General features: G+C 53.3%; 1 protein-coding gene and 1 long non-coding RNA gene across 2 annotated transcripts in view; one reads left to right on the plus strand and one right to left on the minus strand.

Annotated features, from left to right (window-relative positions):
* Window positions 1-3,730, plus strand: part of ANKH (ANKH inorganic pyrophosphate transport regulator) — a 113,043-nt gene extending 109,313 nt beyond the window's left edge. Inside the window, exons 10-12 of the mRNA XM_004583623.4 lie at window positions 387-510; window positions 855-954; window positions 2,539-3,730. Coding sequence (XP_004583680.1) covers window positions 387-510; window positions 855-954; window positions 2,539-2,652 — 338 coding nt within the window. The 3' untranslated portion in view covers window positions 2,653-3,730. The remainder of the gene's footprint in view (window positions 1-386; window positions 511-854; window positions 955-2,538) is intronic.
* Window positions 3,731-3,832: 102 nt separating this feature from the next.
* LOC131483134 (uncharacterized) lies at window positions 3,833-14,277 on the minus strand. The gene is made up of 4 exons (XR_009247547.1): window positions 14,196-14,277; window positions 7,159-7,267; window positions 4,137-4,279; window positions 3,833-4,047 (listed from the first exon to the last, which is right to left on the minus strand). It is a non-coding gene; the product is annotated as an uncharacterized LOC131483134 (long non-coding RNA).
* Window positions 14,278-16,763: the final 2,486 nt, after the last annotated feature.

A 16,763-nucleotide genomic window follows, 5' to 3' on the forward strand; every position in this document is an offset into this window, starting at 1 on the left:
CACGAGGTGAGTTTCCAATCCCAGACCTAGGAACGTGCTGCCCCACTGGAGCAGCATGCTCACCTCCTCCAGGCCAGGCTGTGTCAGCCCTGCCCCTCCTGCAGCTCCCCCAGCTGGACCGGGAAGGGTGGGAAGAGAAACCCAGTTGATGTGAGCGCAGCAGGGTCCAACAGGGAGTGGAGGGCCATCGCAGCCCCATCCTTTCCTTCAGCCTGGGTAAGACAGCTTCCAGTCCCAGCCTGTCAGTCACCATTGTGGCTGCTGTTCCCTGCAGCCTGTCTTGAAAGGACAGATGATCAAAGCTTGGGACCTGTCTGCCAGGAGTGGCCACACCTGCCTGTGGTCTGGGCCAAAGGGCCAGGCTGACACATGTGCTCCCCCCGCAGTCACCGTGAGGGCCCATCTCACCGGCTGGCTCATGACCCTGAAGAAGACCTTCGTGCTGGCCCCCAGCTCCGTGCTGCGGATCATCGTACTCATCACCAGCCTCGTGGTCCTGCCCTACTTGGGGTAAGCAGGTGCTGTGGGCCGAGACCCACTACACAAGCAGGTGTCTGCCTGCCTGTCTCCCACTGGGCGGCAGACCTGCTCCGTGAAGCACAACGAGGCCAGAGACAAAGGGGAGGGAGGATTGTTCAGCCCAGTCTCCTGGAGGAGAGTGGACATGCTGGGAGTCCCACTGAACGAGGCGGGGGAGAAGCTGCCCCTGTGCGGGTGCCAGAGCTCCGGGTCTCCCCAGCCCATGCAGAGGGATGGCTGGCCAAGGCAGGCAGCGAGTGCCCCATGCCTCAGGCCTGGATTGGAGCAGTGTCGCTGCGCTTTAACGCTGTTACCTTTATGCTTTCCTCCCCCAGGGTACATGGAGCCACCCTGGGCGTGGGCTCCCTGCTGGCAGGATTTGTGGGAGAATCCACCATGGTAGCCATCGCAGCATGCTACGTCTATCGGAAGCAGGTGAGGACCCCCAAGCCCGGCCGTCAGCACAGAACTGGGCTGCCTTCAAAGCCAATATGGGCCCCCTGGTTGGTTATCATGTGGTCACTCCTTACACTAGCTTGGTTTTGGAAGGCAGTGTCTCAGGACAGACGAGCAAGGACACATCCACAATTATACATCCTGATGGGAGCTATAGGAAGTTAGCTTAGCAACTGTAGTTTTTTTTTTTTTTACAGATTATTTTATTACAAAGTCAGATATACAGAGAGGAGGAGAGACAGAGAGGAAGATCTTCCATCCGATGATTCACTCCCCAAGTGAGCCGCAACGGGCCGGTGCGCACCAATCTGAAGCCGGGAACCAGGAACCTTTTCTGGGTCTCCCACACAGGTGCAGGGTCCCAAAGCTTTGGGCCGTCCTCGACTGCTTTCCCAGGCCACAAGCAGGGAGCTGGATGGGAAGTGGAGCTGCCGGGATTAGAACCGGCGCCCATATGGGATCCCGGGGCGTTCAAGGCGAGGAGTTTAGCCGCTAGGCCACGCCGCCGGGCCCAGCAACTGTAGTTTTGAGCCGGTAGAAAAGCTCTGGAAAAGTGATCCACCCACCCCACCCTGGCAACGGAATTGCTCTCCAAAGAAGCATACTAGAGAATGACCTGGCTGGAAAAGTAGCCATCCTGCCCCACGCTGGCCAACTCAGCACCCAGTCAGACCTCCTGTGTGAGTGTGCAGTTAGCCATGACCCAGGGGTGTCACTTTTCTACACTCTATGGCAGCAGGAGCCCCATGGTGTTTCATTCGTTCAGCAGAAAAAGAACGAGACTGCCCAGAGTGAATACAGAGATGTAGGGGCCCAAGGAGGGAGCTCCAGGACCCAGCATGAGGAGTCAGGCACCCCAGGAGACAGTGCTAGGGGTGCAGAGGCAGGTTCTGGAGGACAGTGAGGGGGCACAGGGGCACACTGGTGGCAAGTTGAAAGCAGCAGGCGGACAGACAGCCCTTTGGTCATAAAGGAGAGGGGTGTGCATGTCGACTTCAGAAAACCAGTTAAGACAGGTGGACTTCACATGACTGCGCTTGGGAAACAGACACCAGACAGCGACACGAGTGGGGCCACACACACAGGAGGGGAGCTCGTGGAAGCACTTTCCCGAGTGCTCTTGTTCCCAGTGAAGCAGGAAGCCAGGGACAGAGCTGAGGATGGCCCGAGCTTGGTGCTGAAGACCAGCTCTGGGGCGAGCCCTGCAGCAGCTAAGAGGCGCTGGCTACAAGGTCAGACAGCATGCAGGGATGCGCCCAGGGACTTCAGGAGGGAACGACGGCGAGACTGGGGCTCCTCCAGAGAAACAGGGCAAGGAAACGGTTCGGTGGCCTCCGATTCCAAGCTGAGCGTCCCCTATGGGGGCTAACACTGCGCCAGGTACACAGCAGGTACATGAATAACCAGACTGAAGGGAAGGTGCGAAACCCAATAAACTGAGATATGAGCCTGTGGTGGGGCTCCCCCCGGCACACACCCTGACTCACGGCCTCTCCCTACTCACCACGCTGCCGGGTGCGTTCCTGGCCACAGACCCTCACTGCTGTGTCCTCTCTGATCTAGAAAAAGAAGATGGAGAATGAGTCAGCCGCTGAGGGTGAAGACTCCGCCATGACCGACATGCCACCAACGGAGGAGGTGACGGACGTGGTAGAGATGAGAGAGGAGAATGAATAAGGCCTAGGGCATGCTGCACTATGGCACGGACAGCTGGGTGACACTTCAGTGTCCTGTCCCCCACTGCGAATTTCGGGCTTTGCTTTGTTCTGGGCGTAATGGAAAAGGCCTTGAGCTAAAGGTCTCCCCGTCCATTCTCTAGCATACTGGGTATGTTGCCATTGACGCGAGGACCTAAGGAACGGTCTCAAGTGTCGCGCCATCAAGGCCATGGCTGCCACGCCTCTGCTTCACGCAAACCCAAGAGTCACAGCTGCCTCTTGGCTGAAGCTGAATCCTCCTGGCTCGGACAATCTCCACTTGGAACCAAAGGACCATGGCTGTGCCATCGCCGGCTGGGCATCGCTGCCTAGCAGGCCAGACTCTTGTCCCTCTTCGCCCCTCTGAAGAATCAGCAAGTTCCAATTCGGCTTCCTTCACCTGCTTCCCAGCAACACAGTCGCACACAGAGTTGCACCCTGGGGTCATGCACGGTCTACTGCACACTTGTATGACACATGGCAGGTGGGCTGCCTGCGGCCACCACTTGCACCGAGGGACAGACTGACCTTGTACACCCACACGTGGCGTCACTTTCTGCAGCAAAGGAAGAAGCCACTGGAACGGCGGCCTGATAGCACATCTGTACCCGCTTGGCAGCATCCTGGCTCCAAGTGGGCTGCCAGCACTCACGCCATGCCACACCGTGTAGGTAGGCAAGCTAACCTTCTAGAACTGTAAGACGCGCATCTCCGAGTTGCGGCATCCTCCCGCATGACTTCCCCACCTTCCTCAAGTGAGGGGGGAGCCTTCCCACTTCATGTGTGTTTTTACAGTGACCATGAAGCTTTAAAGTCATAATCTAGCATTCTAATGCCAGGCTGCTGTATTGTTAACTGCTGACGTAGGCGTACGACCAGGCTCTGCCGGTCAGAGTCCCGAGGGTGCGGGCCAGGCCATTCCTCGCGCACCCCACGGGAAAGCAAGACATTTTCTAAACGCTCGACTGTCACTATGTGATACTCCCTCAAATGATGCATTTGAAATCCATTTAGTGCAGTCTATTTTTCTAAGTTTTGGAAAGCGGGTGTTTTTTTCCTTTAAAAAGAAAAATTATGGACACAGTTCACTAAAATTCTTGATTTAGTCAAAATTCCTAGACTGAAAGAACATACACAAATATTTTAAAGATATAAATATCTGCTGTATATGTTATGTAATTTATTTTAGGCTATAATACATTTCCTATTTTCGCATTTTCAATAAAATGTCTCTAATACAACCCGGGGACTGCTTGTGCCCTCGCCGTACCTACAGCCAAAGCATCGTGAGTCAGTGAGCACCGCAGGGTGACTCGGGCCAGGGTCACGAGTGTCCGGGCTGGGAGATGACCAATCGTTCTCATTCATGGTAAACCTGGAAAGAAATGGGCCCACGAGTGTAGACAGACTGGGCAGGAGGGCCCGAGGGAAAGGCAGCGTGCCGTGTGTGCAGTGCTGACTCACCATACTCTCCCAGGAAGGATGAATGCAGGCCGTGGCCGTCAGAGGGTCCTGGCTCCGTGCGCCCCTCAGGGACGGGTCCTCCTGTGCCGCCTCGGGCTCTGCCTTCAGCTGTGTGAGTGCTCCACATTAGGATGCCCGGTTCTCTAAGATGGAGGCAAGAGACAGTTACAACGTGTCAGCCTTTTTAAAGTACAGGACTAGAGAAGTCAACAGCCTGCATTGGGCCTGCTGTGCCAAAGGCGGTCATCCCCTTGCGTCCCTGGTTTCCCCAGCATGAGCTGTGGGCTTGGCAAGCAGTCACCCACGGAAGGCTGCTTCCCTGAGACGCGGAGCTACTCCATATAGCTTTACAATACGGTGGGCCCCAGTGAGCCTCCAGTACCACAGCTCGACACCTCTGCACACCTTCCCAGGACAACCTTGGGAGGGACAGGGGCCCAGGAGAGAGGCAGACCCCAGGGGTTCCTGACAGGGATGTGGGGCAGTGCAGGTGGACACTGCTCGCAGCCTTTTCTGGACCTCAGGACTGGACCCACGCAAGCCTCCCCTCCGCTGCCTTGAGGAAGTAAGTGAAGAAAGCAGCTTCCCACCTCTAGCTGCTTCCCATCTGGGATGGAAGGCTTCGAGGAGGAAATCTTTGCACCTTTGGTTTCTAAAAACGTCAAAGACATAGCAGCTCTCTGGATTTTTCTTCTCCCTCTTCCTAACCGAAGTGGGAGGGTTGATGTGTCAAAACAGGAAGCATTTATGCTGTTACTCACGTCACCCAGTGAACTCTTCCATTTAAAAGCCTTGCTACCAGGTGTCTCTCTCTCCCTCCTCTTTCGAGAGGCACCCCACCTCCCGGCTCTTAGGAGGTGCTTTCCCCTCCCTCTCCCTTCCCTGCTCACCTGGTCCCTTCACAAATAAACTTATTTGTTTGCAACAGAAAAAAAAAAAAAAAAAAAAAAAGCCTTGCTACCACAGAGCGCCTGCAGGCGGACTCCTCCCTGGTGAGGATGCAGTCTTCCTCACTGTGGTCAGTCCGGCCCAGGGGGAGAGGTCCTCCACGTCCAAGCCCTGCCCTGCCTTGTTGGGTAACCCACAGTGCCATACAGCACGTGGGAGGGCCGTGGAGCGCAGCTGCCGCACCCCTGCGCCCTCGGTCAGTGCCTAAGCCACTGCTGCAGCCCACGCTGCACAGCCTGTTTTTATAAAAAGCACGTGAACCATAGAAAAACTGGTTTTTGAGCAATGTGTTTGGTAAACACTGGAGAGACTCCTCCACGCGGTGTTTATTTTCAATCTCTATTTCTGTCATTTGGAGCAGCAAAACATCACGTGCTCTGTCAGCTGGCCTAACCACACATACAGCAGGATGTGGCAGGAACCCGAAGAAGCAGTGAGAGCAGCCCCGCCACCTGGCCTTTGGGGAAGGTGTTAACAGGTGGCCTGCTCACTGTCCTCAGAAGGGAAAAGCAGGGACCAGACAGCCCGTCAGGAGTTTGGGACAGGGCGCCACTGAGTGGCCGCAGCCCCTACCAGCATCCATGCTGAGCCTCCGGAGCCACTGAGAGCCAAGGCCCAGGATCAGGCCTTAGAGCCAAGACCTTCACATAATCTGGTGATCTCCTTTCTTTTGCAAGCAACCAGGGTCCCCAAACAACTGCAAAAGATACATGCACTTTTATAGACAGCTGTCCACTACACATGCAGTCAAGCAAGCATCTTTCATATGGTATGGTATGTTTTTAAGTTAGCTTACGTAACTCCAAGTGCACTTTGCTAATTTGGCTTTATATCAGCTTCCTCCACAGGCAGATTTAAACAAAAGTTCACAAAGAGCAGGGAACCCCACCCCAATCTCTCCAGAAGTATACAGAGGTTTCCTCACATTAAAGCAGGGGGAGAGGGGACCCATTCCACATGGCTGCACCCATTCACTAGCCACCTTTGCAGAAATCCCAAGACATGGTGTTCATTATGACCCAAAGACTGAGAGGCCTGTGGCCCCCCACGCTCTAAGCAGGGGCAGGGACTGTTGGCTCAGAATCTAGGAAACACAGCCAGGTGAGCTCTGGGTTCCTGCTTCATGGGACCATGAACTTGCAGGGACCAGGTCTGAATGAGCCAGTCCCTGAAGGCACATGGTATACATCGCGAGCCATCCCTCACTCAGCACGGGTAACACGCCCAGGGCAGTGTGGGGCCACCAGGCCCATTCCCACTCCTAGAAAGGGTCACCTGTCCATTCACTGAGTGGCACAGGGCAGGATAACTGCCTGACGCTGCTCTGATCAGGGAGCCCATCGATCCTAGAGCCTTAGAAACCAGAGAGCAGTACTCGCCCCACAGCAGCCTGCTCCTTCAGGAAGGGCTCTGCTGCTGCACCCCAAGCCCCACCCCACAGCAGCCTGCTCCTTCAGGAAGGGCTCTCCTGCTGCACCCCAAGCACCACCCCACCCCACAGCAGCCTGCTCCTTCAGGAAGGGCTCTGCTGCACTCCAAGCCCCACCCCACCCCACAGCAGCCTGCTCCTTCAGGAAGGGCTCTGCTGCTGCACCCCAAGCCCCACGCCACAGCAGCCTGCTCCTTCAGGAAGAGCTCTCCTGCTGCACCCCAAGCCCCACCCCACAGCAGCCTGCTCCTTCAGGAAGAGCTCTCCTGCTGCACCCCAAGCCCCACCCCACAGCAGCCTGCTCCTTCAGGAAGGGCTCTGCTGCTGCACCCCAAGCCCCACGCCACAGCAGCCTGCTCCTTCAGGAAGAGCTCTCCTGCTGCACCCCAAGCCCCACCCCACAGCAGCCTGCTCCTTCAGGAATAGCTCTCCTGCTGCACCCCAAGCCCCACGCCACAGCAGCCTGCTCCTTCAGGAAGAGCTCTCCTGCACCCCAAGCCCCACCCCACAGCAGCCTGCTCCTTCAGGAAGGGCTCTGCTGCACCCCAAGCCCCACCCCACCCCACAGCAGCCTGCTCCTTCAGGAAGGGCTCTGCTGCACCCTAAGCCCCACCCCACGGCAGCCTGACCCTCCCCCACTCACACCTCCAGCCTGCCTTGCTCTTTGGTCCAGTGAAAGGCTTATACCATCCTTGCTATGGCTCTGTCCTGATCGAACATTCTATGTATGATCTAGGTTGCAGAACACAGAAGCCTGTGAAGGAAGGAAAAACAAAATTACCTCATTCTTTGTTTCAAATCCATATCTCAGTGTGTGTATTTTTTTTAAACCAACTTAAGTCTCCTGGGAGTCTCTCTCCCACCTGTGTTGTGGCTGTCAGCTACAGGATTTATAATTCCACATGACAAGCTGTGGGTGTCACTGAAACTGTCAAAACCAATCCCACTGAAATACTTGTATCACTTTCAATGAAGACTGACGACAGAGGTCGGTACAAAATCTATGCTGTATGTTAAACCAGAGCTATCTTGTGTATTTACTAGCTGTAAGCTTTTGTGTTGTTCACAGCATTTACATATGCTTTTGTTTTGGGGGCATCTGGGTGGGACTTGTACTCAAACACTGTCAAACGGGTACAATACTCTAACTTCACTTCAAGTAAAGCTGACGGGCAGTTGGTGCACAGTTCGATCACTGCAGTTCCTTGGCTTTCTTACTCTAACTACCAGTCACTGGCCAGTCACTTGCTGTCCAAATCCTCAATACAGTTGCCATTCTCCCAGAGTCACTGGGGTATTACACGCTATCCCCTGCCATGGAAGATGAAACCCCCGCATGCCAGGATACTTCCCTACACCCACTGCCTCCTTATCCAACATCCCGCTTCTTCAGGGTGTTCTGTGTGCCCCGACTTCTCATCACCTCAGTAAACCTACAAGCACTGCCCGGAGCCCCTCCACCTTCCTTCTGAACCAACAAGTGTCAGATGGCCCAAGGGGAGCTGAGCCTGTGTCCACCAGCCCATGCCACCCATCTGTACCCATCTTTGTGGACAATGTCTTGCTGTTTCCTCACAGGAAGAAGGCTGAAGAAAAGATCACAGGCCGGAAGTCTGTGCAGTCTTTTACCAGGCACCCCTCTTGGGGCAAATGCAACACACCCTGCTGGCTTTGCCTGGGACTGCCCGTCTCCTTCCAGACTGCCTAGGGTCTGTCCTGGAGTTGAAGGCCCACTCCTGGGTCAGCTCTGTGTCCCTCTCACTGCCTTGGATTCTGAGAACTTGACATATGGCCTGTGGTATCAGTCCCTTTTCCATTACTGTACCAAAAAGCTGACGCTCCATACTCTGCACCACATGTAAACCCAGGAGGTATAGTTAGCTCACAGTCTGGAGTTGCTTCAGCCTATGGTGAGGCCCCCCGTGGGCTGTGGCACAGCATGGTGGATGGCATTAAGAGACCACCTGGTGAGAAGGGACTTCAGTGAGTGGGCAGGGACAGGCCTCACACCCCTCTCCCCACTAGGAACTCAATCACTCCACAGGACTAACATTAACACCTCACCTTCCCCTGCCAAAGGCGCCATCACACTGAGCACCAAGCCTCCACAGCACAAACCTTCATAGCAGGCACTCAGATCCTAACCAGCCCACAGTGCCCGTCTCCCTCCAAGCTGCACCGTGACGCCAGCCAGCTGCAAAGCCCCAAGCCTCAAGCACTGACCCGTGGCAGGAAGGGCGTGACACCGCCACGAGGGCCACTCGGCACCCCTCCCACACTTTCCCTCAATAAATCACTTTCCAGGGAACCAACCGTTGGCACGTCAATGCCAGTGGGGTCCAGTTCAGCCTGGTCGTACCACTTTACGCTGTCTCCCCTCCATGCCCTCTGTAGCCCCTCAGACCATCATGGAGGGCTTCTGCAGCAGGAACATCACGCCCTCCTCTATGTGTCCCTTTGGACACCACTGAAGGCCAGGCCGGAATAAAAGGCAGGCTGCCATCATGTGGAGTTCTAACTCTGCCCCTCAAGAAGTCCTGGGCTTATGACTAGACAACACAGGCTGGTGGAAGCCATGCTGGTTTCAAAGGCCGATGCTACTCTCAGTGCTCGGCAGTGATGCACTGGGAGCGATGGGACCCGGCTCTGCCTGATGGGGCCCCGGGCCAGCCTCCTGCCCTGAGGAGCAGGCTGTCTCTGGTGCTAACGCCTGCGGCAGCAGGATGTGCAACAAGAGCTCAGGGACAGCTCAAGACAGAGGGGCTAAGCCGCCCTGGAGGCACTCTGACCTGTCCTCCTAACAGAGAAAAAGACAAGCGCTTATATGAAACAAAACAAAGGCTGACCTTAGCTTGGGTTCGGAAGCCTTTGAATCCAAAGACTGAACTAGAACTATCAAATGTAATCCTTATGTGCAGAGTCTGCACCACACCATACGAGTCTCCTCCAGAAGGCTAGGCCCAGCCCCCTCCCACCTGCTCTCATCCTCAAGGTCTCCACTGCCCGGGCCCAGGGTGAAAAGGCGCTTCCTCCCCCACTTGTCCTGCCCTGGCCCCCATCTGACAGCCTTTCTGCAGGGTACCACAGCCTTCCCCTTCCCTGTCACCGTTGGGTGCTCTTCAAAGCCACCCCTCTGAAAGGGCATCTGAAAGGCCCTCAGGCCCAGCCCCTTTCACCTTGGTTGGGAATCTAGTTCCACCTGCTCCTGGTTTCCTGTTCAAGTACGTGCACTGACTCGTTAGTCTGGCTTCATAGCAGCATGTCCTCCTTAACTCCTCCGAGTTCTCGCAGCAGCTGTGGCCTGGAGCCCCGCACACTCTGCACACTTCCTCCCCCAGCTGCCTCCCTCCTGCAACCTTTAGCCCCAGCAGCACAGCTCCTCACTGGTTACCCCAGGTCTGGATTTTGCCCAAGCTCCCAGGCCCCAAGGATCCCTGCAGAGCTGCAGAACATACTCTCCACCTGTGCTCCCAGCAGCCTGGTCAGCCCCTGGCTTGCAGAGCAGAGATGGGCCAGAGCACCCTGATGGGCCTCTCCTCACTCTGGGTACTGGCTAGCTGCAAGGCCGGCCCAGCACACCCACGGCTGTGCACCAGGCCATGTCTCAGCCATGCACGCCACACAAGAGCCTGGCTGACGAGAAGCAGTGACGTAAAACTGACTCAGGCTGTGCCCTGCCACCCGTTCCAGAGGTCACAGCTTCCTATTCACCCAATAACAAGGGCAACGGTAGATATTTCAAGAGTTTCTACCAGCAGCACCTTGTAGAAAACTCCACCGAGTCTCACTCGAGGGGAAGGATGGGTATGTGCATGGATGTGTCACTGGTGGGAGATGGGAAGGTCTCTGACACTGGTCACCTGAAAGAGCTCCTCGGTAGACACTCAGAAAGCTTGAAAGGGACCTCGGCTGACTCACCTGCTAAGCCGGACTGAAGGACAGAAGGATGCTGCAGCAGCTGGTACTTCCTGGCCTGACCCAGCAGGGGGCGCATGGCCTTTCCACAAGCTGCCTGGGGTTGTCTTCAGCACATGCAGCACAACTAAGCCAGAGGCAGCACTGTTGAGGTGGTGGGTCCAACTGTGACAGTCCATCAGGGAGCACTGAGGAGAGCCCCTGAACTGGGGATAAGACGTGTGGGGCCTCCCAAGGGTTCCCTGAAAGAATCTATGAGTAAAGACCAGAATTGAGCCAGGGCCAGACCCAGGAAGGGGGAGCTCCCTGCTCCCTCCTCCGACTCCACCTGTGGAGGGACGGCCAGCAGTTAGCAATGGGTGGAGGCTCTACAATGGAATTTGCCAGCTTCTGAACTAGCAGGGCATGTGGCAGTGAGGATGAGCAGAAGTTCTAGTGCTGCAGGGTGGCTCGGTCAAGTGCCCGAGGGTAGAGGAATACAATGCCTCAACAGACACTTGCCTTGTGGCTGCCTCCCTGGAGTCCGGCTTTGCAGTTGACTGGTCACATATGCACAATGACTCTGCGACAGTCATCTGGGGGGACAGCAGCTGAGCCTCAGCCAGCGTGGCTTCATGTCCCCAGGAGGGGACGCACGCCTGGCCCGAAGCCAGCAAGCTGGTCCCTCCCTGCTCTCCTGAACATGCCCCAATCCTCAGATGCCCGCACACCAGCAGTGTCCTCTCAGCCGCCTCACCACTGGATGTGGCCAAGCCCTCCGAGAACTGAACTAAGCTGAGCCAGTTCTCGTTACTTGGATCCAACAGACGCCCGTATGACACTGTACCACCACGATGCTGCCAGCTGGGCCCAGAAGGCTGCAGTGCCGTCACTGCAGGGCAGCCGGAGGCCTGAGGCTTCCCTCCCAGGCACACACGGAGTGCTGTCAGAGTCCAACACCTCGGAGTGCTCCTGCCTGCGACCTGCCGCAAGACCTCTGCCATCACATGTCCCCTCGCTCTGGAGCCCCATGTGTAGCAGCCCTAATAAAGCTCTTTTGCTTTCTAGAAGAATCCCTCTCCAGTCCTCAACTTTGGGATCATACCTACTCGGCCAACACTGAGTGCCCAACAGATGCCCAACTGCCCCTTGGTCTGTGTGCCCTTCCTGAGCTCCTACCCTGTCAGAATATCTTCTTCAAAATACAAAACCAAAAACCAAAGACAGTGAGAAAATGCAACAAATGGCTCCCAGAAAGCTACCTACAAATCATTAGTACTAATGAAAACATGCTTAAATTTAGTCAAGGAAACACACACACACACACACACACACACACACACACACACACACACACAGAGCTTGGTGCTGGTGAAGACCTAAGGAAATCGCACTCACACCCTGCAGTGGGAATGCTCAACAGTGGCATTACGGAGGAGGGCAATTTGGCAACATGTTTCAAGTACACACTCAGTTGAGGGAGGAAGACACAGCCCAAAGGCATGCCCAGGAAGGGCAAGGTGGTAACCAGGCAACTCAGAGGAACCACATGAAGAGGCCCGTTTACAGCAAGACAGTTGAGAACATAAATAAGTATCCTCTCAGACAGGCAATGTAGCTAGTGTTCTCCACAATCTGGTGGTTATTAACATCTTCCCAAGGGGTTCCAGCACACCCCAGTCTGCATCTGTTTTCTTCTCTACTTCCCAGGGTTGCAAGAGGAGGAAATGAAACAATATCCTGAGTTGATCAGAACCCTGAGAAACAAGTGGGAGGAAAGGGGTATTTGTACTCCACACCGGAATGACAGCGAAGGCGGGCTGCTGCAGCTTGCCCTGGAGTGGTCGTTCTGCTTGCCCAGTGCCAACCCAGCAGCATGCTCCCCTGGAGTGGTCGTTGTGCTTGCCCAGTGCCAACCCAGCAGCATGCTCCCCTGGAGTGGTCGTTGTGCTTGCCCAGTGCCAACCCAGCAACATGCTCCCCTGGAGTGGTCGTTGTGCTTGCCCAGTGCCAACCCAGCAGCATGCTCCCCTGGAGTGGTCGTTCTGCTTGCCCAGTGCCAACCCAGCAGCATGCTCCCCTGGAGTGGTCGTTGTGCTTGCCCAGTGCCAACCCAGCAGCATGCTCTGCTGACTGCCCTCCGTGGCTGGCTCACACTTCCTATCTCCAAGACACTCTGGAATGCCTATCCTCTCCATCTTTAACTTCACCGCCTGACTGATACACAACCCATGTGAAGTGGTTCTTAGGACAAGCAGTCTAAATGGTTCTTAGAGAACTCAGAAAGTCTGCACACAAGGCTGAGGAGGACTGCACCTGCAGTCCCGGGGCATCTTCCCTCTAAGTGTGTGCCGGGCTGGCGCCTCACCTGGTCTGCTCCATCCCTGCAGCCAGACTAAGCAGGGTGGAGATGAAGACACTGCAACATGTTCACCCTGTTAGACAGTGGCACCGCTGCTGAATCCAGACCCAAGAAAAATCGGGCGCTACTTCTGCTGGAGCACTGTCCTCAGGCTGGATACAACATCTGTCACTTCATCTCTAGTTCTTCAAGCCCCTCCGACATCTTATTTTTCCTTCACTTATTTTTCCACATTCAGGGGCAAGGGTGACATTGTGGGCCTGTCTCAGGGTGCGGGAAATTTAAAGTCTGACTCTTCAAAGCCAGGCCTTTAACCACAGCAACACAGGCAAGCTTCTAGGTCTTATCTGCTGAGTTTATTTTTAGATATTTTCACATCTCAGTCTCTGACAGTGAAGATTAGAGAGTCAACGAGTGACAGAAAATTCCTCCCCAAGACCCAAGCATCTGGTCACGTGTGCAAGCAGAAACCCAGGCCCCAAGCTGCCCTGGGCCTCGGGGCCATGTTTTCTAGAGCCGGCAACATTTCTGACACCCTTCTCCACAATCTAACAGTGTAAAGAGAAGAGACGGCACTAAACAAGCTAACAGGAGCCCTGCCAGGAGCCCTGCCAGCAACCCGGTCACCTCCCTCTGTGGCAGATGTCTTTGGCAGGAGAAATACCACTGCTACCCCAGAGCACAGGTCCAAAAATCGGGCTGTTCCCCTCTCCAAATTCACAATCCAGAAAGTTTGCAGCTGCTAAGATGCAGGTAGCAATACCAAAATACTTTTTGTAAACACTATGAAAACGAGAACATTCGTTTTGGCTTTGTTCCCTCACTGAAACACTCGGAGCTAACATCACCATGCACGACTGTGCTTCCTCCAGGGGGCACAATATTTTTAGCACCATTTACATGAACTCAGATCAAGGCATTTTTCAATACATAAATGAAAACTATTAAGTATTAAAAAGTTCAGAATTGAGCTCAAGTACCATGGTTACTGAGAAAACATCTGCCAAGACTATGGATACCTCAAGATCTGTGTCTCCTTCCTTGCAATTGACCCATGGTTTGACAAGTCCATTCCTTACCCAAACTTATACCCAAGTAAAGAGCCAAGTAGAATAAACTTCAGTCAGTACCCTCCTCTGTTAATGCTACAGAATGCTCTTCATGGACATTCAAAATGCTTTAGTCTATGGGATTTTCAGACAAGCGGCAGACTTACATCAGACATGGACTTCAAACAGTGGGCATGTTCCCAAACTGAATGGCTGCTTATGCACTTGAATTCTACAAACCAACCCATCCCACCAAATCTGCAATAGTGATTTTCCATTTACTATGAAAGTAAATCAAACTTAATGGATCAGCTCAGCTCCACCAGTGCAGAGTATGTGAAGCCAGATACACTCAAGACCGTAAGCCACACGCACACACAGACACTCCTTCCAGCCTTGCTGCTGAGGGCCAGGAAGATCCAGTCTGGCAGGCACACCTCAACCAGCTCGGCTCTGGGCTGAAGTTCAAGGACAGAGACCAACTTACAGCCAAGCACCAGCCGCCCGGTTCCTTCTTCCTCCTCAGAAGAGATGGCAAGCCATGTTTTCCAGAACGGTTCCTCATTAAGCATTTCACTTTTGTTAAGCAGAGAAATTTATTAAGTCTCAGAAAACAGGAATTTGCAGGGTATGCCTACTGAGGTTTTCATTCTTTTGTAACTGAAGCAAGAAGAGAGATCTAGGAGGTGTCTGCTATTTTGTTTATAAACGGTACTTGATGAACTTGTATCTGAAATCAGTTCTTCATCTTCCAGTTTTCTACCTTCTTACAGTCCCGCACTTTTCACTGCGCCTGACGTGGCCAGAGGGCTGAGCAGCAGCCGTGGACCTTGCTTTAAAGAATTACTTGAGTTTGGGGAGGGGTGGGGAGAACCCAAGTATCTATGTAACTGTGTCACATAATACAATGTAATTAATGAAGTTAAATAATAAATAATTAAAAAAAAATTACTTGACACTAGGGCCTATTTTTGCTAAAATACTTGAGGAATCTATTCATTTCATTTTCCAGATATACTTAACATGCTGAAGACTTTAAATTTTTTGGGGCAGTCACATATCTTAAAGGTATTTATTTTTATGCATACCTATAATTAAGATTACCTGATTGGTTTGTTTATTCCTCTTTAAAAAAAAAAAAGCAAGCTTCTGGCTTTCAACAGGGTGTACCTGCAAAGTATTGCTTAAGAAAAAGAGGTAAGAAAATCAACAGTACCTTGTCCTGCGAAGGCCAGGAGGTGAGGGTAGGTCCCACGCACATGTACGCTGAGGTCACTAAGCAACACCGCAGCCCAGTCACTACCTGTAAGACCTTAAACAACACCATGACTAGTCTTAGGATACAAGTCCTGGGGCGGAGGGAGAGCACAGAAGCACAGGACCAAGCACATCACGCCTACACTGTTTCTAACAGAGGAACTGTCAACACAAGAGACCCCACCTCATAGCTAAACTCGGGGGGCACCAAAGGCCATGTCCATCTTCTTGCTCAAAGAAAAGTCTCATCATACACGGACTTAGTACAAAAGGGTACCTTGAAAAGATTATGGAAAAACTAAATTAAAATGTTTATACTGCCAGTTTTTTCCATTTTATGCACTTTGCATCAACTTTTTTTTGAAGACTCCTCATTTACAGCATAATAAAGGTGTCAATGTTACTTTTTTTAATGAATAATCCTGTTTTGTGCATATAGAACATTTTCACAGTGCTGTGTCTGAAGAGATCGGGTAAGCTGGGCATTGTATGTTGGCTTCTGGTCCTATGGCATCACGAGCGTCTGTGTACACAGTGGAAACCAACCGATGCCAGGGACGCGACAGCAACTTAGGAGGCCAGGAGCAGAACCTGAAAAAGCAATGTTAACTCTATGCAACCCAGGCCATTCTTTCAGTGTAACTGTACTTGATATGAGAGCAAAGGCAGAAAAAGGCACGCCTGTTTAAGGCCAACAGGATTTTTCGGCTAACCTCATAGAGTCCGGAACCTCTGTCTCTTGCCATGGGCTCTGCGATTGGGAAGCAAGCACAGTGCAGTTCCTCCAGCGGTCCCTTCGCCCCAACACAGGCACGGAACCTCTGGCTGGCCTGCGGGTCATATCAGGCCTGCCAAGCCATTTGGTCTGGCCCCACCAAGGCAACTAAAGATGAGACTAAAAATTCAGAAATCTACAGCAGATTGCTTTTTAAGCTGATAATATACATGGCCTGTGAATCATGCTATAAGTATCCAAATGGCCCTTGGCAGGAAAAAGGTTCCCCTGTGCTGTTCTAGAAAACTGTAGTTGAGAGCTCTCTCCAAGTGGATTATCCTCCTGAATCTATTGGGATGTGAATTCAGGAGGTGTCCAAAAGCTACTCAAGTCTGAGAGTGAGGAATGGAGCTAACACTGGGGGCACCTGCAACTGAAGGTTGCCACGAAAAGCCTTCCTCCAGGGAGCCCATCACTTCCACTTCCTCCAGGGCTGCACCTTGGGAAGCTCTGCTTCTCAAGCTACGACCCCACCAAACCTGAACCACTGTCTCACAGCAGCAGCTGGCAAGACCTTGGCAGAGAAAGCAACATAAAACAGATACATCCTTGTGGACTTTTATCAAGATGGTGTTTAAAACCACATTTCTGCACGCGAACAGCTGTATCAATCAGGCAAAAAAATTAAGTTGCCCAGAAATCTAGTTCAAATTCACTTAGAACAGTTAAAATGCATAGTCACAGATGTTCACTGCAACGCAGCAGCCAATATGAACCAACAGATTCCAGCGACCCAGAGAGCACAGAGCTCTAGGGTCCAGAGCCAAAGCGTTCAAGGTGTGTGTCAACGACACTCAGGTATGAGCGGTAAGCATCCCCTGTCGTGCAGCTCCCAACACTAGAGAGCTACACAGAAGCCAAAAAGGAGTCCTCGCCACTTGAATGTGGCTTCCGGGCACCTCCTTGCCAGAGG

Source organism: Ochotona princeps, chromosome 23 (genome assembly GCF_030435755.1).
Source record: "Ochotona princeps isolate mOchPri1 chromosome 23, mOchPri1.hap1, whole genome shotgun sequence".
NCBI lineage: Eukaryota > Metazoa > Chordata > Mammalia > Lagomorpha > Ochotonidae > Ochotona > Ochotona princeps.